Source organism: Lissotriton vulgaris, chromosome 9 (genome assembly GCF_964263255.1).
Source record: "Lissotriton vulgaris chromosome 9, aLisVul1.2, whole genome shotgun sequence".
In the NCBI taxonomy this organism is placed as follows: domain Eukaryota; kingdom Metazoa; phylum Chordata; class Amphibia; order Caudata; family Salamandridae; genus Lissotriton; species Lissotriton vulgaris.
The window spans coordinates 168,066,485-168,090,347 of record NC_141697.1 but is presented as its reverse complement, the minus strand read 5'-3'; the positions used below and the strand labels follow the sequence as shown (position 1 = coordinate 168,090,347).

The following is a 23,863-nucleotide window of genomic DNA, read 5'->3' as shown; positions in this document are numbered from 1 at the left end:
AACTTGCAAATGACTACAGATAAACAGTTCATATTTGGTGTATTTTGAATCTAAATGAAAAATCATCTCTTAGGATAAAGTCAGGTTTTAAATTACACTCTCGAAAATGCCACTTATAGAAAGTTGGCTTTTTCCTGCCTTAGCCATTTAGCGGCTGTACCCTGTCTCTGGGTCACATAATGGGATGTAGCTGACTTATGGGCTTTGTTTATTTCTCCTTGACAGCCACACACTATATAGAGCATTGTTGTTTCCGGATGGGCCATCAGACAGGATAGGAGGGAAGACAGAACACTTTTACAACCTTGAACCTAGACTCTGCAACCTGTGAGTCCTACACTGCCAAGTGGTACAAGCCCAGTCCAGAACCTTTGGAAGTGGGCCTGAAGGTGCTCTTCCAGCCCATCTGTGGACCCAGCAGCTAGCTATACCACTGGCTGGCTGATGAAGGGTGTTGCTCTGAAACCGGTCCAAGGATGCTTGTTTCCGATCCAGGGAGGACCTGACTTGGCAGTTCGGGCTGGACTGTTCGTGTGGTGAGCACAAGAATGATGGATTTAATCCAGATCCTTGTGACTGGGGATGAATGTTTGAATTGTCGGTGACCCAAGCCCTCGTCAACAGCAGACTGGACTACGGCAACACACTCTATACAGGAATCCGGGCCAAACACCTACAACAACTGCAACACATCAGAATGCCTCCGCCCGCCTGATCCTTAACATCCCTCGACGCAGCCACATCACTCCCCACCTTAGAGACCTGCATTGACTCCTCGTCAACAAGAGGATCACTTTCAAGCTCCTCACCCAGCACACAAAGCACTCCACAACGCCGGACCAGCCTTCCTGAACAGCAGGCTCAGCTTCTACACCCCCGCCCGCCAGCTCCTCTCTGCCAGCCTCACCCTCGCCGCTGTCCCGTGCATCCAATGAACCACCTCCGGCAGCAGATCCTTCTCCTTCCTCGCCGCCAAAACCTGGAACACTCTCCCCACCCAGCTGCGACAGACCCAGGACCTGTTCACCTTCAGGAAGCTCCTCAAGACTTGGCCCTTGGCAGTAGCAGCTCCCCCCCCTGCCCCCACCCCTCTGCGCCTTGAGACCCTCACGGGTAAGTAGTGCGCTTTACAAGTTACTGATTGATTGTCCAGCATCAATTTTTTTCTTTTGCATTTATCAGATCTGGGGCACATTTAGAAGGGAACAGTTTTACAAACCATTAAATATCGGTATATATAGTAGCGGGAAGGACAGAATTCAACATTTGGTAAGGGCATCTGTATTTAAGAGTAACATTGAAATATTTGGTCTGCACTGCTATTTGAGTGGTATTCTTGTATCCAGGGGAATGATTATTTAGTGGTTTCTGGATTAATGTTATTGCATTTTGTATGTGGTCCTACTTTCAGTAGTTTTATTTGGTCCTATTGAAAAAGTAGAGGCATTTTCTAAATGCCTTATTTTCCAGTCTTTGCAACTTTTTGATGAGATTTGTTATTAGTAAAGGTCATATAGTGCTGTAGAGAATGGGACATGCTGTAACTAATCATCTTGGCAACTCCATACGATGTGTGGAACACATTTTCAAGTATGAAGAGCTACATGTTCATGACCTTGACCACTTTGTTCAACTTGTAGAATGAGCCAAAGCTCTGCATAAAACAAATTCAGTTTTCTAATTTCTTATGAGGGGGGGCATAGGTGAGAATATTAGGGTCAGAAGCTTGTCAAAGATTATTGAATCTGTCTCTGCTCCTACTAGCAACAACATCTCATAGTTGTTTGTGGGAACATTTCCTTAGAAATATCATCTGCCTCAACAATGTGTCTGAAATATCCTTAACAAACATATTGTCACATTGGGCGCAGATTATCTACTGTTAGCGCCAATTGTGATAGATTTATGTGTGTGATATTTAGGGCACACAATTTAAGTCAGACAGTATTCTAACAGCAATATTCTGATGCCATGCCAATCTCAGTCTTTATTGTATTCATGCATAGAAAGCCTGCTTGCATTCATTGGGAAACAGTGTACCTAGGCAATTTTAACATGAACAATTTCCAGTGGCTGAGATATATTCAAACATTCTTTCCATCGCTTTAGAGTGTTTTGCAGTAGACTCCCTATTTGTGCAATTGTTATGTCCAAATATGGTACTAGTGCTCCTCATGCCATATGGTTCAAGCTGTGCCCAACTGATGAGGCCCAAAGAGCCTGAAACTAGTCTGAGATTGCAGGTGGTCCCTTTTGGAGGAAGCCTTGTTTGGCAGCTTGGGTTGAACTGTTCGCATGAGGAACAAGGTCAGAACTGATTTAAATAACGTGGATCTTTGTCTTGAATGGTATGGTGGGCAAATGGGCAAAAAAGGGCTTGGAATTTGGCCCTTATTGATAGTCAGTGGCTGTGATTAGTCATGCAATCGGTTACCATGCTGTTTGCTGCAGCTGACATATTGCCTGTACTGGATGTATCTAGATTTATTGTCCTGTACCAACAGTGCCATAGGACTCAAGCAACACTATAGTGATGTTGCCAAAATTGTCTGAAACTAGTCTCTAACTGCTTGTGTCCCCTTCTGGGGAGGAACTAGCCTGACAGTTTGGGATGGACTGTTTTCAGGAGGAACAGGGTAAGTGCACATTTGTATAAGGCGGATCCTTCTCTAGAGTGGCATGGTAGGTGGGAAATGATGGATTAGAATGCAGCCAAAGTGATTGCCACAGGCTGAAATTAAATTTAAGCATTCCATTCAGTATCTGGTTTCCTGATATATTTTCCAACTGTAAGTGGGTTTTGAACAGTGTCAATATGCATTTTCAACAGAAGTTAGGAAAGGGATGGCTCATTGTGTATACTGCAAAATGTCATGTGTAAGGTTCTCTCCATCGATTCAATATGAGCTTGTAGTCTGCATTTGGAAAGTAAAAATGTAATGTGCCGTGTGTTTCGTGCATGGCCAATTATCATTTTCCCTTTGTTGGCCTAGTTGTGTACATTGTAGCCCGCATTTCTGTTCCACACATTACTACCTAAGCATGTTTGCTTTAGTGACACTTTACATTTTTGCACAGAACCTGCATATTCTTTTGTGCTCTGTTTTTTTTCTTGGGATTTATTCTGAGCACCATAGAAAATGTCAAACAACAATGCCTCTTGATATTTGCTCAGGTTGTACGCTGGCACCTAGAAAGAACATCAGAATGCAGCTGCTGTTTGTGAGCACACATGTCTTGTCATATAACTAAGGACAAGAGTTCTAAGAAATGCAGACTGAACGAAGGTCCTGCGGCAGGTGTACCACGTCAGCTGAGATGTCGATTTTTCATCTATGTATGCTATGGTATGGGATCCACCACTCATTCCAGAGATTTTCAATAACTTTAGTAAAAACTGGGGGGGGAAGTTAATCTGTCTTATAACATGAGAGGGCTTTTTATGGTATATGGTTTGTCAACTATGTTGGCGATATTTTTGCTATCCATTTGTTTTCTAATTGTGGTGCAAATACTGCATCTTAGAGCACAACAGTTTAAATAAATATTCAAAACTTCTTTCATGTCTCTTGTTTATCTTAGTGTGGACAAGTACGAGTGAGAGAGAAAAAGCATTTGTCCTGTTATCGAGAGTTTTTTGTTCTAGGGTGCGAACACACTTGTTTCACTGAAAAGGTTAGGAGGGCAAGTGAGGCACTATAGCTAATTGAACTCGGGCTCATAGATACTGAGGTGACCCAGTTCCTACATGCCAATGTTCTTTGGTCCCAAGCATAGTTCTGTTCCTGAGCAGAATCCTTGCAACAAATGCAGTCAAGGGTATATAATGTTTCTTTAAGCTATCTGTACAGTGTGCCACTGTGCTGTTTAAGGCAGGGAGGGCATGGAGAATCAGGTGGATTGCTCAAAGTCTGTGTGCTACAAATGTGCACTGAGTATAAAATATACAGATCCACCAGATAAACAGCTGTAAATGTTTTTTTAATTAACCTAATCAGTGAATTAAGGAGGTGGAATGAAACAAGTTCAAATGGACTTCGAACCCACAAAACAGTAATGAAAATCTTAATAACAGTTTTCTGCATTCTCTCCATGCCATTCGGAGAGGGTCATCATGACATTTTATTTTAGACTATATTGTGGATCATTCTGGGCCAAGGCGTTTAGCGTCATTCAATTGAGGATGACTCTGTAAATAAATGTTGTTTTGCCGAATAGCACATGACCATTGTTATTACTATAATACTCTTAATTTGTTTATTTGAATTGCTTGATACAATGACAAGGTGCCAGAAATTCGATTATGATTTTTGGAGGGGTGACCCCTACCAAATTTATAGGCACACTATGCTTCTCAGTGAATCTTCGCACAATCCCTGGTAGCAAAGCCAGGTAGCTGTCAATTTCCTATAAAATGTGCCTGGTCAGCAAACCAAATAACATTAAAGATCAGAACATGACAAAATACATTTCTCAATATAATTGAGAAAAATCAAGGAAAACTCAATATGTAAAAAGACACAAACATAATCAAAATTGAACAAGGGCAACCGATGATTTGAAACTGCCAATTGGAAGTGGATGTTCATATTTGCCAGGGGACGATTTCAGCCTAAGAGCAATAGAATGGGGGTTTGTAGGCAAATAGATCCTCTAATGACGACTGGCTGAATGCACAAGCAGGGCAGGTGGCAATGAGGCTCTATGCACTGTAATCCCCAAAAATAAAACCGTGGTATTTGTGGTAACAAGTTTGAGCAGGACTAACCTGGAAGTCTTGCCTATCAAGCTTTCACCATTCCTTGAGTAAGCTCAACATTAGTCCACCAAAGGTAACAAAAAGACTGTCCCACACGGTGTTTAATGCGGGCAAAGTCACTGTGGTCTCTCTTACAGACCACAGGTTCTCAAGATGTCTAAGCACTAGGTCTCTCTCCTGTCAGGGCTCTCTATGAGTCCATTTATATGTGATCAGCTGGGCTTTCTTTAGAGCACAGAGCCCTTCTGCCTTTTCAAGTCCTGGGAGCAACAATAGCAGGCAGGAAGAGAGACTGCTCCCTTTTCGAAAAAGGCTGAAGGCGCTATTGTTCATGGGGGCGTTCGATCAGATTTACTAGGATTAATGCCAGGCTTAGTGACACAACGGAAATTGGACTGTTGTTTTATGATGCAGCGCTTAGAGACCTTTGGTGATTAAAGCTTTATAAATGCAATTATAAAAATAAATAAAGGCCCGCCACTCAAACGTGGAGAGCATTTCCAGTCCTCAGTGGCAGCATGAGTCAATGGATCTTCAGCAGTCTGGTGCAGTTTTTGTCTTCTAAATGTTCCTTCCCAGCTCCATGAATGAGGAGATGAAAGTGGGGTGGAATTCCTCCTATTTTGTACACTAGCTGGCAATTGGAGAAGTCCTTACACGGAGGCTCCATAGCCTTTTTAGCGCCTCCTGTCCAAATTTGTTGGAATTCTTCTCAGAGTTCCTCTTTCAAAATGGCCCTAGCCATCCTCCATCCCAAGAACCTTTTCTTTACTTCCAGCCACTCCCATATAAAGAGGTGGTGCCTACCCAGCCCCGGGGCAGACAATGCTTTTCATCTATCACAGACAGGGGCACTGAAATTATGTGACAGGTTAAGTAAATTATTCAGCATGTAAAGGCAGATTATGTGATGGTATGCAGCACATTTTGTGATGGCATTACTTCATTATTTCTTACGTTTTACCCTTGTTAGCAATGTGCATAGTTTGCACCTCATTAGCACCAGTTTATTGGCTAAAAATAACAATAAGCAACAAAGAGGTGAAGAGTCATTCGTTGCAAAGGGCCTTCCACTGCCCTGCAACCCACGTTGCTCTGTTTTTAGTAAACTTTGAACCGTTTGAGTTAGAAATCATTTGTTGGGGTTAAAAACTGCAGGTTATGCCAGCATATGATGGATTATGTGGCAAATTCGGCAAAACTATAACTATACATACATATCCGCCGCTGTCACACAAACACATTCCAGTGGGACAAACAGAAGGTCTAGGCTGACTTTGAGATGAATAGTTTCTGTTCCTGCATCCTCATCTTGGATCTCCACTTCAAAAGGATTCGCTGTTAAAGCTGCCCTTTATGTTGACTTCTGTTCGTGTCTACCACCCTGATGACCAGTCCCAGCCAAGTGGTCACAGTTGGTCCCACTTGTGCATTTTGTCTACACAAGAAGGCCAGTCACGTAAAGCCTTTCTCGGATGTACTCCAATGTATAGATTAGGGATACTGGACACACCTGTTCCAAACCTGCACGAAGTAGAGTTTTTAAAAGTTTCTTTTCCACTCAACTTATCAAAAAGATACTTACTCCCTTGGATTTGATCTTCAATAATGAGTTGAAAAGAAATATAGTTTCTTTTTTTTAGCATTTTACTAAGATGCGTTATGGCATTCGTTCTATATTCACAATCAGGTCTGTTTATTGGAAAATTTTGTTTTACCTACACAGTGACAGCTTTTTCAACTGCTCACTGTGGGGACAGATATTTTTGATAATATTGAGCTTGTCCAATTTATCCATCTCTGTGTACTTGGCACAACACTTTTCCTTTCCAGTTGTCATGGCAATGATTTTAAACTACATCCCAGCCAAACAACAATGGTTTTAGCCATTTATATAGATGATATGGCTACACACTTCAACACCACAGATGCATTTGCACTGCATTTCTGGTGGCATCTAACTATGGCATTAGTAGAAAGTTAAATACGCCAGTTGTGTCACTTCAAATTAAAAGCACATGTTGTGAAAGCATTTAACTTTCCCATGCTAGAAAACTAAAAAGTGGAAGAACCACTGCAAACTGAATGCTTTCTTACGTGAGGGAATTATTGTAAATCTATACAATACCAATCTCTCAGCTGGAAGGTGTCAATGTAGATTTATATTCAAGAACTCTCATATAGAACTCTATGAGCCACCCACAGAAGATGTATTACATTTCTGTCTGTGCAGAAAATGGCATTGAATGTGTAAATATCATTGTACAATAGGGAAGAAAAAAAAATACTAGGATTTCTAGTTTATTGATGCTTGTAGGAATGCAAACAAATGTTTAACAAAAGATTTAATTCTTGCTGCATATCGTTTTTGTGAAGATAGGAAAAATAATACCGAATTTAAAAGGAAATGTATTTTAGATCCGGCAATTGCATTTCTTACATTATGCTTCATACAAAACCTACTTCAATTGAAAAGGAATTGTGTGCTATACACTGGAATTGCATTTCATACATTATACTTCATACACAACCTACTTTTTCCCAGGTGCAGCCGCATTATTTTGCATTCTATTAAATAAACTTGAAGTAACTAGAAAACTATATATGAGAGGACCATAGAAAACAATGTATAAAATATATCAATTTTCTGGGACAACAAGATTTTCAAATGACATACTTGATTTCTCGTGATCTGCCTGTAGTTAATAAAACAGATCAATATACTTTTTAGTGGATCCAATTATAGAAAAATTTAATTTTCTTAAAACTCCAAAGCAATGTGATACAGAAGACATGTCATTGTGTATTTTTATTTCATTTCTGCCCTACACTAATGAACACTTGAAAATGAAAGCCAGCATGTAATTTCATCAAGAAAGACACAAGAAGCAATTTCGAATATGTTAGATCCTGAAAGTGTTAAGATGCTTGTACAGTGATAGGCGCTGCGTACTGGGACTTCAATGAATTTATATGGTACATATCTTGATGGCTATGCCAAATATAATTTGCTACAGAATGTTGGGGCCTATTCACAAAGTGCACTCTGTGGTACATTTTGCAGAACTATGTTAGACTTGTCAGCACAAGGGTGGTCTTCCCCCAATCATTTTGAATTACTCCTCCATTTTTTTGCTGATCCCTTTTTTGTTGGCCTTAGGACTCTGTGCATTTGACCACCTTGAACCAGTGCTACTGTGTGTCTATTCATTCCCTAAAACATGGCAACATTGGCAAACACCCAATTGGCATATTACATTTACTTTTAAGTCCCTAGTAAAGTGGTACACCATGTACCATGTGCATGTATATTAAGTGCTACTACAGGTGCCACTAAAGGACCTGCATCACTTATTGTGCCACCCACTTAAGTAGCTCTTCAAACACGTCTCAGGCCTTCAATTGCAGCCTGTGCATGCAGTTTAGACTGACATTTCAACCTGCCAAATAAACATTTTGACAGACCAAAACCTTCCCTTTTAATACATATAGATCACCCCTAAGGTAGGCCCTACAAAGCCCAGGGTGCAGGTTGCAGTGTCTTTAAAAAGTGGAACATGTACTTCTACATTGTATATGTCCTGGTAGTGAAAAATTATTAAATCGTTTTCTTCTACTACAAGGCCTACATTTTATATATGACAAAATTGGGCTATTCTATTACATTTATTAAGTGATTCCTTTCAATTAGGATCAGATAGGAATGTCAAGTTTGGTCTCTTAAGAATTGTAATTTAAATCCTTCTTCAATGTTAGAGTTGATTGTTAAGTCACATAGGTGTTGGCAGGATGGGCCATCTGATTTGACAGGGTCTGGTAGAGCTGTCACCTACAACACTTGCAACATCATAAAGATGCCTCAGCACACTTTTGTTAATCCAGTCTATTTACCCCCAGAGAAGTTGGGGCCAGGAGAGAATGGCAGGAAATTCCAAACACCTTTGGGGGTAGAGACCTCATGAACCTTCTGCTACTTCAAAACTGGTACCAAGTATAAATAATGTACCCTTGTACCCAACGCTTGAGTGCACCCCTAGACCTGTCACTTGGCTAGACTAGAAACTATGCCATCTTTATGGTCACTTTTCTTAGGTTGCCTTCTTTCTGTGATACAGTGACTTTTGACATATATTTGTGTATGGGTCAGTGCAGGATGGGACTCTGCAGCAGCATTTGCTTACATTTTGACTTCGTATATATATATATATATATATATATATATATATATATATATATATATATATATATATATATATATATATATATATATATATATATATATATATATATATATATATATATAAGCCAACTATTGGACCGCAACAACTATATGCCTAAAAACTGAACGCGAATACCAGGAGAGTATTCAGAACTACCACTCCCTTGTTGAACACTGGTATGGGAAAGGTTTACTAGGAAGGGAGGAATACTTATTCTTGCAAAATAAACAGCCGAGACTACCTAGTTTTTATCACCTCCCAAAGATCCACAAACATGCCACTCAACCACCAGGGAGACCAATCGTGTCATCCATTGGAGGACTAACTGAAAAAATGTCTAAATTCATCAATTCATTCTTGGCCCCATGGGTATCGCAGTTGAGCTCCTATACGAAGGACTCTAAAGACTTTCTCAGGCAAATACAAGATGTGGAGTGGGAGGACGATCTAGTGATGATCACTATGGATATCTCGAGCCTCTATACGAGTATCAGACACCATGACGGAATTGCAGCAGTAAAGACTTTTCTGAATCTACGATCCGCCCGATGCCTGGAACACAGCAAAATGATTTTGGACTTCATATTCTTTTGCTTAAATAATAACATCTTTATTTTCCAGAATCATCGATACAGGCAAGTGAGGGGGACTGCAATGGGCACCTGCTTCGCCCCCAGCTATGCGAACCTTTTCATAGGCTGGTGGGAGAAGCAGGTGGCCTGGGCAGACGATAAAACCCCCTGGGTGGACAAGGTGATATGCTGGAGAAGGTATATCGACGACCTCTTCCTTATTTGGAGGGGGTCCGAACTCTCAGCACAAGAGTACATCAAGAATCTAAACCAAAACGATCTTAACCTGCAATTCACATACACTATGAGCAAGAAAGAAGTCAACTTCTTAGATTTAAGGGTATTCGTTGACTCAGGCAGGATCCAAACCGCCCTCTATAGAAAGGAGACGGCGGGTAATTCCGTCCTACACGGACGCAGCAGCCATCCGACCTCCTTAGTTAAGAGCATCCCCTACGGGGAACTGTTGAGGATAAAGCGCAACAGCTCCCTGGAAAGAGATTTTACAGAGGCCGCACAAAAAAGCGTGAAACGCTTTAGATCCCGCGGCTACTCTACAAGCGTCCTCCAACAAGCTGAAGAGAAAGCTAAAAAAGTTGAGAGACATACCCTACTGCAGGATAAAAAGATTGACACTTCCAAAGGAGGTAATGGCATCATTAGACTTATTACCAACTATTCGGTGGCAGCGAATAAAGTCAGAGCCATCATGTCAAAAAATTGGGGGATCCTTCAATCGGATACCATAATTGGGAAGGATCTACAAAAACACCCCATGATAACGTTCAGGAGAATAAGATCATTAAAAGACAGATTGGTCACAAGCCACCTACCAAAGGAGAAGTCTAAAGGAGAACTGCACGCCATGCATGGCTCATATCCATGCGGGAAATGCAAGGCCTGCAGTAACAGTCAGAGGGTATTGAGCTATCAGGTGCCACATAAAGATTCCAAGATTAAAATCTACAAGTTCATCACTTGTTCTACCACATTTGTGGTGTACTGCCTGAAATGCCCCTGCGGACGGATGTACGTGGGCAGCACAACGAAGGCAGTCAAGCTTAGAATCTTAGAACATCAACGGGCCATCGCAAATAAGGATGAAAGCTATCCGATGGCCCGACATTTTGCTAGCCACCACAACAGCGATAGGACTCTACTTAGCTTCTTCAGCTTAGACTGCATCCCCCAAGACATCAGGGGTGGAGATCTGAAACGTAGACTTAGACGATTGGAGTCACGATATATTATCGACCTCCAAACTAAGTCACCAGGAGGACTCAACGCAGGGGAAGAGCTACTATCACACCTATAACACGATTATCGTACCTTGAACTGTGTCACTGTCTGAGAAATTTACACCTATACAAAATGCTTTAAGAAATTAATTGGTTTACAGTTTAACCCCCTTGATGAACATATTCTAATTGCTTTATTAGTGCCATGTAACGTTTGGTTAATTTGAATTGCAGTTTTACTAACCTGGCCATCCAGGCCATCAACACTGAACCAATTCATCACAGATTTATGGGGTATATGAACTTTTTGAACTGTTTACCAGTGGGAAATATATTGACTAGTCGAGCAATGCAATTGGTGCTGACTTATGGATTTAAGTTTTAACTTTAAACTACTAATTGCCCATCCAGGGCTAAATGTCAAAAGTAGATAATTTAATTTAAATTCAATTTGTATGGAAAAGCAATTAATTTGTACAGCTTTATATGCATTGCTAGAAATGAGTTTCTTTTATATCGTAATGAGCGTTATTTCACCACTCAAAGATGGCGCTTTAATTATGTTTATGGTCCGTTTTCACTTTCTATGATTAATGCTTTAATTTACTTCTGCCTTGCCGACGCCAGTTGACACTGACGAAGGCAAGTGCTGAAACGCGTCTGGTTTTTTGAATTTGTGCGCAAATAAACCGTATTTGGTTTAATCTGCTGTGCGTGCTGATTTTTGCCGGTTTTTCGAACCTGCGGAGCTCGAATATATATATATATATATATATATATATATATATATATATATATATATATATATATATATATATATATATATATATATATATATATATATATATACATACTGCAAGAGGGTTGATTCCTGGGATCCAATTCCCGTAGAGGTGTGGCTCACTGGTTAGAGGCGGCAGACCTGTAAGCAGAGAACAGCCCGGGACCAGGGTTCAATTCCCGACGCGGCAGGGTCGTGGACCAGGGGTCAACGGACTCGACAATTCTCGCCTCAGTGCCTACTCCAACCAGGGAACACACTCAGTAACTCTGGGCAATAAGCTTGCCTCATCTCTACAACGGCCCCCTACAGACGCCGGGGATGCCTGGTTTCACCCTGGAGATACCCAGAAAGGGACCATCTCACAAGGAAAACCAGGACGGGTTCCCCAGCGGTCTACAGCGCCAGGACACTCGGGTAGAGTAACAGTGCGCTTTACAAGTATCCCACATTTACATTTACATTTAGTCAGGTGGCGTGTCAAACTCAGCGGCTCCCACCGCTGAGTAAATTCAATAAGTTGCAAGTTTTACCGTAGTAAGTGTCACACACACTCAGAAAGGTACAGCTGGTGAAGGTTTATTTCCAAAGTCACGCCTGACTTTGGAAATAAACCTTCACCAGCTGTACCTTTCTGAGTGCGTGTGATACTACGGTAAAACTTGCAATATATATATATATATATATATATATATATATATATATATATATATATATATATATATATATATATATATATATATATATATATATGAGAAACAAGCCTCTGAGCACAGCAGGACGGCCTCAGAACAATGGGCACGGAGCAGCCCATCAATTTGTCATCTGACAAGAAACAAGATGAGGCCCAATTCCAGAGGTAAAGCATTTATTCATGGCACAGCTGTGCATCAGGTCTCATAATCCTGATATATAAATCAGGTACGCCGAAACGCGTTTGGTTAGGCATGGTAATGCACTTTTTAAAATTGAAAAAATAAAGATTTCCAGCGGCTGCTGAATTTGGAAAGAGTCTGTCTCTCTCGTTTTTTTGAGGACGCCGTATGGATGCTGGCGTTGAGAGTGGAATCAGGATATATATTTATATATATATATATATATATATATATATATATATATATATATATATATATATATATATATATATATATATATATATATATATATATTTGTCATCTGACAAGAAACAAGATGAGGCCCAATTCCGGAGGTAAGCATTTATTCATGGCACAGCGCACAGCTGCGCATCAGGTCTCATAATCCTGAAGCTTGTAATCAAGGTCTGACCAAGCTTGCTTGACAAGCAAAACGCGTAACCGGGATTAAACAACCACTGGTATCAGCTACAACCTTTGAGTGATCGTATTATTCTAACTGTGGAAATTGTTTGAGGTTGGCGTTGCTCCGCCGACGTTGTACAATCCTCTGCAGAGGGCGAGGGAAGGCAGAAGGAGCAGCCTTTTGATTTTATCTCTCTCTCTCTCTCTATATATATATATATATATATATAAATGCACTTCTTTGATAAAATTAGAGGGGCACTCTGCTGACACTTTGAGGTCGTGGTACGTTAGAAGTCCAGCTCAGCTGATTCCTGTCCTCTCCACGAGGGATATCCATCTCTACATACAGAAGGACAGGTTTATGACACTTGCCTGCAGGTAATGGGGAGGTAGGTCACCAGGCAGGGATTCTTGGCAAATCACGTTTGTAGGCGAAACTAAGGTGTGGAGCATTAGGTAGGAGCACACTGCATTGCAGTACCAATAGTTTATTCCAGAATCTCACTGCTTCAATAAATGTTGAAATCTGAGGTTGTGAATTTCTGGGGTATATCCTTTGGGTGTGAATGACAATCCAAACAAAAAGGTTTTAAATCAGTAACCGCAATTTTCTTGGGGGATCAGAGTTGTCATGTTCTGAGGTTGCACACACATTTGTTACCCTGTAGGATTAGGAGGTTGGAATGGTGTGTTGTGAGCTAGCAGGACTATAGGCCAAAAACTATTTGGGGGACTTGCACCATCCCAAAGTCTATGTTGTTCGACAAATGCACCATTTTACCACTCTTGGTACAAGCCGTACTACAGACCTGTGGAAGACTCAGTAGGACTGATGTGCTACTCTGCTACAAGAAGGACTGCTACTCTGCGTCCTGCCTCTACTGATGGTACGCTTAGTTGTTTACAGTCAGATAAAATAAGCGGTAGTGAGTGAGACAAAAAATGCATACTCTTTGATAGCACTATGTTACACAAAGTATAAGGTAAAAAAATAGCTTCATGAGAAATAATATTATGTTTAAAAGGCATAGAAACAACTAGTATGGAGGAAAAAGCATGACTGATATACCATTGACAATGATAATAGCGTCAATTAGATTTAGGGGTACTTACTTGCAGACTTTTTGGATACAAAGATGTGAGAAAGGACTCACAGTCTTGTGTGCACTATCATTGAGCCCCATAACTCCTGAAAAAAAAGGACCCACATACACTGATAATAGGCAAGACTTTCCACTAAGAGCAATATAGGCAAATCTTTTTCAGAAGCATGGCTATCCACAGAGAAGCTTGTGTTGGGTTGTTTAGCAAAAACAACTACTTTATTATTAAATTAAAAACATTAAGGTTCACATCAAATTTAAGGAAAGATATGAACACAATCCCTGATTAACACGCGTAAAAATGTCATGTTTGAAAAGCAAGGCAATCATCTTGAATTTATATTATTGGGAATGTATGATAATAATTTTATTTTAGCATATATTTGGAAGACAAACCTGTACCTAAGTACCAAGTCACACTGAGCCAGCAGTGAACAGAACTTTTTTCCTAATGCAAATATCTATGATTCAAATTTTTTTCTTCTGTAGTAAAGAAATCTTACCAGAGGGATGAAGCTGAAGACTAATCTGAGCAGGGCTCCTGGGGCTTATGAATGATAGTTAGCTACTGAGGTGCAGAAGAACAGGACCTGAGAAGAATGAGTAAACCTTGTTTGTCCAACAATCTTCAGATGCTAGTGGGGCTTTCCTTGGTCCCTACATTTCTTGCAGCATTTAGGAAACATGACTGATAAAGACTCCATAGTGATGACCTGTGATTGTTGGAGCTGCCTGATGGATGAATTTGAGAGGTTAGAAAAGCTCTAACTTGGAACGTTCCTCTGCTAATTGAGGCTTGGTTTGTGCAGCATCTGAACATAAGTTTGCACAGAGTAAATATTTTTTAACGAGTGGTAACTTAGGCGCCGATATCGATTCGGAAGGCACGTCACCACCAGCCATGCAGTGGCAGTCCTTCCGCAATCGTATCACGATTCTCCCCCGCCATATTAAGATGGCGGAGGGACTCGTAATTGGACCGTGGCGGATGCAAAGACCGTCCACCACGGGTCTGCCAAAAGCAATCCTACAAATTGCCTGGATCTGAGGGCCAGAAATGGTGGTGGTGCCTAGCAGGCATCGTCCACCAAATCATGATGCCTGGTAATGCAGGTATTGCGATACCGCCATGTAAAGGCTGGTGGAGATTAGTGACTTTGGCCCATTGTGGGCACTCCTGGGGGAAGGTGAGGGTGCACTGGGGGGTACCCATGGTACCCCCTTCATTTCACAGCACAACGTGACATGCACCATGTGGTGCCTGCCACGTAGTGCTGTGAAATACACAACATGGCATTTCAACATCGCGGCGGGTGATGCTGTCAGCAGAACCTGCCACCATGTTAAAATGCAGGATCTGTCTGCCATGGTGGCGGACGCATCCTAATCGGGTGTGCCGGCCTGCCGCATGCATGGTGGACCGTCCCAGTTTACACAAGGATGGTGGACGGACTACCATGTTGGCGGACGGACTCTAGTCCGTCCGCCATCCTAATGACCCCCTTAGTGCCAGGCAGATAATTGAGGTTGGTGATATTCGTTGGTCTGCATGCAAGATCAGGATTAGGATACAGAACACAGATTTACATATAGAGAAGAAGTTATGCTACCCTCTTGTCAATGGTTAACCCAAAGATAACAACAAAGATTATAGGGTGAACCACTTGCACCTTAAGGATTCAAGCCATATTGCTGGTCTTGAAATGTTATGTCCAGCGCCTTCACTTCATAGTGTTCTGTAAGAATGCGTGCTCCTAAACATTTTCATTGATGCTTTGTATGACTTATGGGGGTCGTGAAATGTTGCACTCTTGAGCATGACATTTGTGTCGAAACACGCATTGAGGAAGATTGGCTAGGCCATATTAGAGCACAACAATACTAAAATAAGAAGAACTAAAAAAGCTAAAAGATATTGAATGTATACTTGAATTTACCCTTTGTGGTTTTCAATGCATTATTTGTTCCACTTACGAGAACAGAAGCTATGTTTAATAATGAGCAGCATTTATAATATGACGAGTAAGGTATTGTTCCAAGCAGACTCTTAAGCATTAATTTTTGACGTAAGCTTTGTAATTTATGAAGTACATTGTGCAAAGGATGCAGCAGACTGTGATATGCATGTGGATGAGAGTGAGTGGATATATGTGTCTTAAAATGTGTGTCAAACAAATGTGTTGTTGTAATGGTCCGTTTGTGATTGGAAACTCCGATCACAGAGACTTGCGCACATTTCACTTGAAACACAATTGTTTCTTCACAATTTTCTCCTTGGGTTCAATGAATACATTCAAATGTTCTTGGTGCAAATTAATTTTCTTTTATTTATCTCATTTTCAACCTTTCATGATTAAATAGGATCCATTATTCATTCACAACATAATTCTTCTTATTGTATGCTTACTACCACACCCAATGCATTTCGGGTCATAAGGAAGACCCTTCTTCAGGGGTCTAAAAAGGAAAGATACAGGACCAATTCAGTCACTTGGATTAAATCAAATGAAATAACAACAAACATACGTGTTGTTCAATCAGGTCAATATACGATATTTTTGAAACATCTTGCCTCTATATGTAATCTTGAAGTTGTTGGTGAAACAAACATTCTGGTGTAAAACTGCCTTTCACATGAGACTGGGAACTATCATTCAATATTAAGTTTATTCTATGGTGGCCGTGTCACTGAATAAAGACTCTCGTTAACTATATGCTTGACTAGGTCAAAAGGCATGTTGAGGTATAAACAGAGTAAATGAATATAGTATGCGGCTTCACAACATCGTAATGAGATGTCAGCGTTCGGTGAAAAGTGGGGAAAAAACGCTTGTATGCTGACATGCCCGATTACTCGAGAGACATATAAATATTAAAACGGAACGCAATAAAACCAAGAAATACAAGCACCGTGCCGGTAACCTATGTTGCGATAACTGGTAGAAAGTTTTTGTGAGGACATATGATTGTTAGTGAAAGCCTTCAGATTATTTTTGTATTTCCGTACTTCCTGAGGCGGAATGCCGGGAAAATGTAAGAGCCAATAGCGTGCAGTTTAAGTGAAACATCTCCGATCATGTGATCTGAGTATGTTACCTTCAGAGTTCATCACGTGATGAAGGTGCCCAATCGCAAACGATTGAAATGCCCTGAATGTAAACAAGAGTCTTAATGGAAATGTAAAAAAGACTCCAATTCAGGATTGGAACCAGTTTTCAATGGATCGTGACTTAAGTTTACTATACATATGTGAATAGCAGAATTAGACAAATGCTGCCCTCATATTTAAATATTCACGAGATGTGTCGTGAAGTTTCCCCATATAGTAGTACTGAATGCAAAATTGTCGTGTCATAATGATCACATGATCTATATATAAAATTAAATGCCGTATGACCAATCATACCTGAAATACACCTATTTTAACTGGATAGATATAGCATCACAACAAGATATTCCATAAATGTATATTGTGTAACCTCTTTGTACATAACTCATATGCAATGTAATCCGGGGATTAAGAGTAGATAAAGAGAAAAAAATAATTAAAACATTATACGAAACAAGCATATTCCACTCTGTCATTCATCCCGAATTGATGTAATGAGTTCGTTTTTTTGATCCAATAAAAATCCGCTCTTAAATGTGATTTGTGTGGATCCATATAGCAGCGTTGTTGCACTACCTCCAGTATGGTGAATTTGATTTGTGATATTTGATGTTTTGCTTCTTGCCAATGTACTGCAAGTGTTGATTTCATGTTTTGTAATCTTATGCTGCTCTTGTGCTCAGTCATTCTTATTTTAATTTTTCTCTCAGTTTGCCCTATGTATATTTTGTCACATGGGCACTTAATTGCGTATACAAAATTTTTTGTGTCACAAGTACTTGTGTGTTGTAGTGGTATTTTGATACCTTTCATTGGATGCATGAAAACATTTCCTGTCATCACGTTATTACAGTGAACAGTTTTCATATCTGGTCGTTCCTTTATAAGTTTTGGTTTTAGTGTTCTTTGTAAGAGTGAGTCTGTGAGTGCTTCTGTGAATGACTATGTGACTCTCTGTGAGACTGTGAGCAGATGCATTAGTGTGCAATTGAGTGTGTGCTATTTTACAAAAGAAACATTTTTAGGCAAGGTTTGTGACTCTGCCGCAATGCTACACGGGGGGCCACGCTGAGCATCATTTCCCATTTTCAAACTCGTATGAGGTCCCTTACACAGCTGTATAATCTACCAATGGGGTCAGGTTACCCAACCCTGACCCCTTCTATAATTTCTAAACATATTTTCCATCCCACTGAACCATGCCCCACATCATGAAATGGCAGCCAAAACATTTAACACAGGTTGCGGACACCCAAGCACAGCACTAATCCTGGCATGAGTGTTTGCAAAGCTCCGCGTATGCATCGCAATTTATCCACGTCCCTAGATATCCAAATTTACTACTGAATGTATTTACATCAAATAAGAAATCGCACTCTTTCTGCACCGAGACCTAACTTTCTGCCACATTTGGTGTAATTCCGCTCAGTAGTTCGTGCTGTAGGCGTATTAAAAATTCCCATGCGAAGTAACACTTGAAACACAGTTTTTTCACCCCCCATCTTTTACTCAGCCACCACTTAACCAATTGCCCAGGGACAACTAGAATCTCCAGTGCCCTTTTTAAAAAAAAATGTTGTACAGATTCGTCAACCGGCACCAGAGACATAGGTAAGCCTGAAAATGCTTTTCCTATGAAAATATGGTCCTAACTATAACTACCCGGTGGCAATCGCCAGTAGATAATATACATAGGTATATAGAAAGAGCATGCATGTGAGAAAAATATATGTATGCAATCTTTGATTTGAATTTAGCTGCAATTATTGAGAAATTTTAAAAATAAAATATATATTATATATCTGCATAGAGAGAGAGAGAGAGAGAGAGAGAGAGAGAGAGAGAGAGAGAGAATGAACAACATTTTATTGTTTTGGACTCGTGTGTACATTTCGATCAAAAATGTAGTATGTGATGCAGTGAAAAATTAGTGTATATATTTTTAGGTTTAGGGTTTATATCATTTTGCATTTGTGTGCTTAAGATTAATTTAGTAGATGTTCTATTTATCTCTACACCTCTATAGTGTTACATTTTGGGAAGGTCCTGCACAAATGAGCTTTGCTAGTAAGGGAAATGTACAAGGCCCATGTAAGGATGTGGGATATTAGTTTGAGTTATGAGTAGAGTCAGGTTTAAAATTTAGACTTAATCTTTGAAGCTTGAGCTGCTGTGAGATTGAGAAAAATAGTGGTTCCTGCCCTCTGGGCATAGAGCTGCATACTCATCTAGAGTCGCTGGGAGATTTTCCTTCAGATAAAAGGGCTGATCATTGTTTTGGAAAGGTGCATTGGTTTGGAGCAGCTTTTTCTGGAGATTAGGCGACAATGGGAGAAAGGTTCCAACTGGACCTTTTAACACCAGAATTTCGAGGATTATATTCTGAAAACTTCATTTCATGAGAAGGTAGGCTTACACATGTACCTAGATTGGTAGAGTTGCTGTCAAATATGGAGAGGACATGGAAAACAAGTTTAATTAAACAGGACTGTTATGGTGGTGTCACATATTTTTATACAATGACCATTTTATTCTCTTTGTCTGCTATGCTATCCATATGGGCACTTTCAGTTTTAGGCTCCATGTCATTCTTAACTGTGAACTTTAAGATTAGGAATTACTCTTCTTTTCATATTAAAGATGTCTTCCATTTTATACTTCAATTTTAAATATTATATATACTGTGCTGGTTTGTGGTTCTTAAAATATCAACCAAGCAATTGTACTGTGTTTCACTAGGGCTAATGATATATCCTAAATGCCCATGATTTCATTTTTTAATGTTCATAAAATATTTGAACACTTTCGACGAAGTATAATATTAAAAGTATAACACTACACAATGTAAACAAGTTCAAGGAATGAAAATATCATTTTTTACCTAGAACTTCCTGACAGTATGTCTTTCTATTAAGCTATACAAGGACAAGAATAGCCTTAAATGTAACAATCCTTTTTGATGATTGCTCAGATCAGGTGGACCAAAACAGCAGGAAGTGCCTCGGACAGATTTCAAGACTCCAGCGTCTTCAATGAAACGTTGAGGATTGTAAATATCCAACGACATCAAGGTGGCCGCTACTACTGTAAAGCTGAAAATGGACTGGGCTCTCCTGCAATAAAGTCCATTCGAGTGGATGTGTATTGTAAGTATAGTACTCACTTTATCAGTTCACTACCTTCTTTACTGTTTCAATAAAATGTGCTTAAAATGCATTTGTAATTGAAAATTAATGTGGAATAGGTCTAAGAGTTTGTTTAGTAGGCAAGCTAGTTTTGACATGGACTAAAAACAGCATACCCCAAAAAATTGCATGTAGCATATACAAAAAATTACATGTAGCTTCACTAGAATCGGACCTTTGCTGAAGTTAGTGACCATTAGGAGATTCAAAATGTATGTAACTTCTTCCAACTTTAAGTGGTCTGTGTCCAACAGGCCTCTGACCAGATAGTACTTAAAAATAGACTTTGAAATGGGTCCCTATTGGCCCCTATATTAATGTCTTTAACCTTATAGGTAAAACATTGATCTATTTCTGAATAATAAATGTGCAGACTTAGCAATGGTCACATATTACAGTTGCAATTGTGATGCACTACAAATGTGTGTGAAAGAGGTACACAGTTTTCAAAATATTGACTAGGCGAAAATTAAACAAAACGCGGTGCTTTTAGGTGAATCAGTGCATTGTGTGTGTGAGGGTGTTGAAGTGAATGAGATGTGAGGAAGTGTATTCATCAGTGAATAATAATAGGGTGCTGAAGAAGGAGCAGACGAGGTACTATATATGTATATGGAGAAAATGTGGAGATAAAAAAGGCGTACATGTCTAACATAGAATGAAGATAATAGGAGTGATTGAGCCATAGTGCAGACCACTACCCCTTCCACAGAACTCAGCTAAGTTGAATTAAAGTGTCATCATTTCAGAATTAAAACTTTTTCAATATTAATTATCTACACCAAAGCTCTTGTTGCTTCTCATTTATCTAAAGCAGTGAACAACTGTTGACAAAGCCAATAGATCTGGCTGATTTTAGATACATGTCAGTTGTTGTGTTATACATGTGGGTACATTAAATCTCAGAGTGGTACGCAAAATACCTGTGATGTGGCACACTATGAACATCACAGATGTGTAGCTAATGTTTTAAATGCAAGCCTTAATTCCATAGGCCACACCACGTTTATAGACATCCCACTTATTACATTCCACTTAAAGCTCTGACTATACTTCTGTGGCGACATGGTGATTGCTAAATAAAATATACCCGGCACGATAATTGAGTCTGTTCTTGTCTTTTCGCACAAACAAAACATTGGATTAATTTCTGAAATATATAAATATATTCCTACTGTTTAACATAAACAGAAGACATCACCATTTTTAAATTCATTCATCAGTGAAGTGCTTCTGGGGTTAATTTCTTCAATAACAATAAATGTAGAGAAAAATGTAGGACACATATCAAAATGCATGGCAGCCATCTTAGACAGGTTAAATAGCACATGCAGAACCTAATTCTACATCATCATGTTGTGCTATCATATTCTGTGTCATTGTCATATCATTGAGTGTTGCGAAGCAGTAAAAAAGAAATCTTTTTACACTTATATCTGCATGATACCATATCGGCAGACAATCAATTCAGTTCTATTATTGAAAACTCATGCCCTGAATGGGCACATGTCACTGTGCAGAGGTATTTACAGTGTTATTTACAATCAATGCCTGGTAGGAGGTTTAAAAATTAGCGGTCTACCATATATTAGAACTGATGCGCAGCTGTTCTGGTAAAAAAAGTAATAATTTTTTCAATCATCAAGTTCATTTATGTACAAACTGTAACTACTCCGTGAAGTATAATATCTCGCCCTGTATGGGCATATACTCAAAAATGCCATGACTGTTTTACACTGCAATGGCCGAATCTATTAATGACTCTGCAATTCCTAAATAAAATAATAATTAATAAACAAAGAAAACTAAACAATGGCCTTGATTATAGCCATAGTGAGAAAGGTCCCTTCTAAGCCAACAATTTATATACATTATATACACAACTCTGCTGCTTTGAGTCGAGCTTTCCATCTATTTGCTGCAATGTTTATGCTAATACATATATCAGTTTATTGGGAAAAGGATTTTTTGTGACAGTGAAAGGAAATCATCATCTGATCAAGAAACACATAGAATCGCTGCTAGCCTAATGTATGGCTAACTCTTATACAGTGTTTAGGCCTGCTGGGGCTTTGGTTTGTAGATCTACTATGAATCTATATTCAAGTCTTCTCAATCTAAGTTCCCTGTCTCCTCCATGTTCTTTAACTGGAACATGGTCCAGACAGTAGAACTTAAGCAGATTTCTGTTGCTCTGATGGCAACGAGCAAAGTGCCTGGCTACGGGGTAGCATCATTTCTTTAAATGGCCCTAGCGTGTTCTAAAACCTTGTGTTTGGTAGGGTGTATGGTAATGCCAATATACTGCAAATTGCATGGGCAGACCAAGCTGTATACACAAAAGGGCGTAGTGCAAGTTAGAAACATGGTAATTATTTTAGGGGCCACTATCCCCGGTATTTGATATGTTGTTATTTTAACACTGTTCTTACAGGCTTTGCACCTGTTGCATGGAAAAATCCAGTCAATTTACCTAACCTGTGATTGTACAGGATTGTGTCTAGATGACTCTGCACTAGGTAGTCTTTTATAGAACGACAACGTCTGTATGTCTTTTTTTGGCAATCTGGAATGTCTTTTCTAATAACAGGCTCTGTTATTAAAATGTGCAAGTTTCATGTAAGGACATGTTTCAGTCTCTCTTAGTCTCTTGTGAAGGTGGTAATGAATCGAAATGTATTGATTTGTTCTTCTACTGGTTTGTCTTAACCTCTCAGAAGACAGGTTCTATGAATTTTCAAGATTCTTCTGGAAGTTGACTCAAAAACCCTTATACTATAAACCTGTGAATTGCTTCATTTGCTGCTTCCAAAAAGTCCTCGTTTCCAGAAAAATGTATTTTAAGTCGCAGCAATTCCCCATACGGGTTGCTATTTTTAAGAGATCTAGGGTGACTGCTGCTTGCTTCCAGGACAGAATTACATGCTGTGGCTTTTCTAAAAAGGGACATACAAATTTGTCTGCCTCTAATAAAGACCTTTAGATCTAAGAAGTTTATCTCTGTGTTGCTTATTTGGTGAACTGAAGTGTAGGTTAACCGTGTTGCTATTTAACTGATCAATACGTAGTTCCCCTTCCCTTTTCGTACCCTTCCAAAAAAGGAAGAGGTCATGGACATAGCGGTACCATCCATTGACCGATGCTACCCAATGGTTGTTCTCTTCGTCCCAGGACAGCAGCTTCTCCCACCAGCCCACGAACAAGTTTGCGTAGCTGGGAGCGAAGCAGGTATATATATATATATATGCCAGTGCGACAACCTCATCAAACAGAGGAGGAGGACGAGGAGGGCAGGCGGCGGGAAAAACAGGCAGAGGAAGCGCAAGAGCATCCCGCTGGACGAGTCGCCAAACAGCCAAAAAGTAAGAACTATGAATCCACCAACCAATACCGACCAAACCAACCTAACTGTAGTGAATCTGACCAACAAACGATTGACGGAGGCTGAATTGGAAGTTTTGAGTCTAGGTCTCACGTTTTGTCCCTCAAGTGACCTCGAGTATACTCAGACCAGGATCGATTTATTTCGGTTCACAAGAAAGCTGAAGCTACACAAACATTTCAAAATGCGCCCACACTTGAGAAGCAGCAAGAAGGGCCCCAAATCTAATGA

General features: G+C 39.8%; 1 protein-coding gene across 4 annotated transcripts in view; it reads left to right on the top strand.

The window, feature by feature from the left end:
• The window catches only part of MDGA2 (MAM domain containing glycosylphosphatidylinositol anchor 2), a 1,595,858-nt gene that overhangs the window by 650,101 nt on the left and 921,894 nt on the right, over positions 1-23,863 (top strand). For all 4 annotated transcript variants that reach the window (XM_086937278.1, XM_086937277.1, XM_086937275.1 and 1 more), the window contains exon 3: positions 20,037-20,211. In XM_086937278.1, the coding sequence (XP_086793404.1) occupies positions 20,037-20,211 (175 nt within the window). The remainder of the gene's footprint in view (positions 1-20,036; positions 20,212-23,863) is intronic.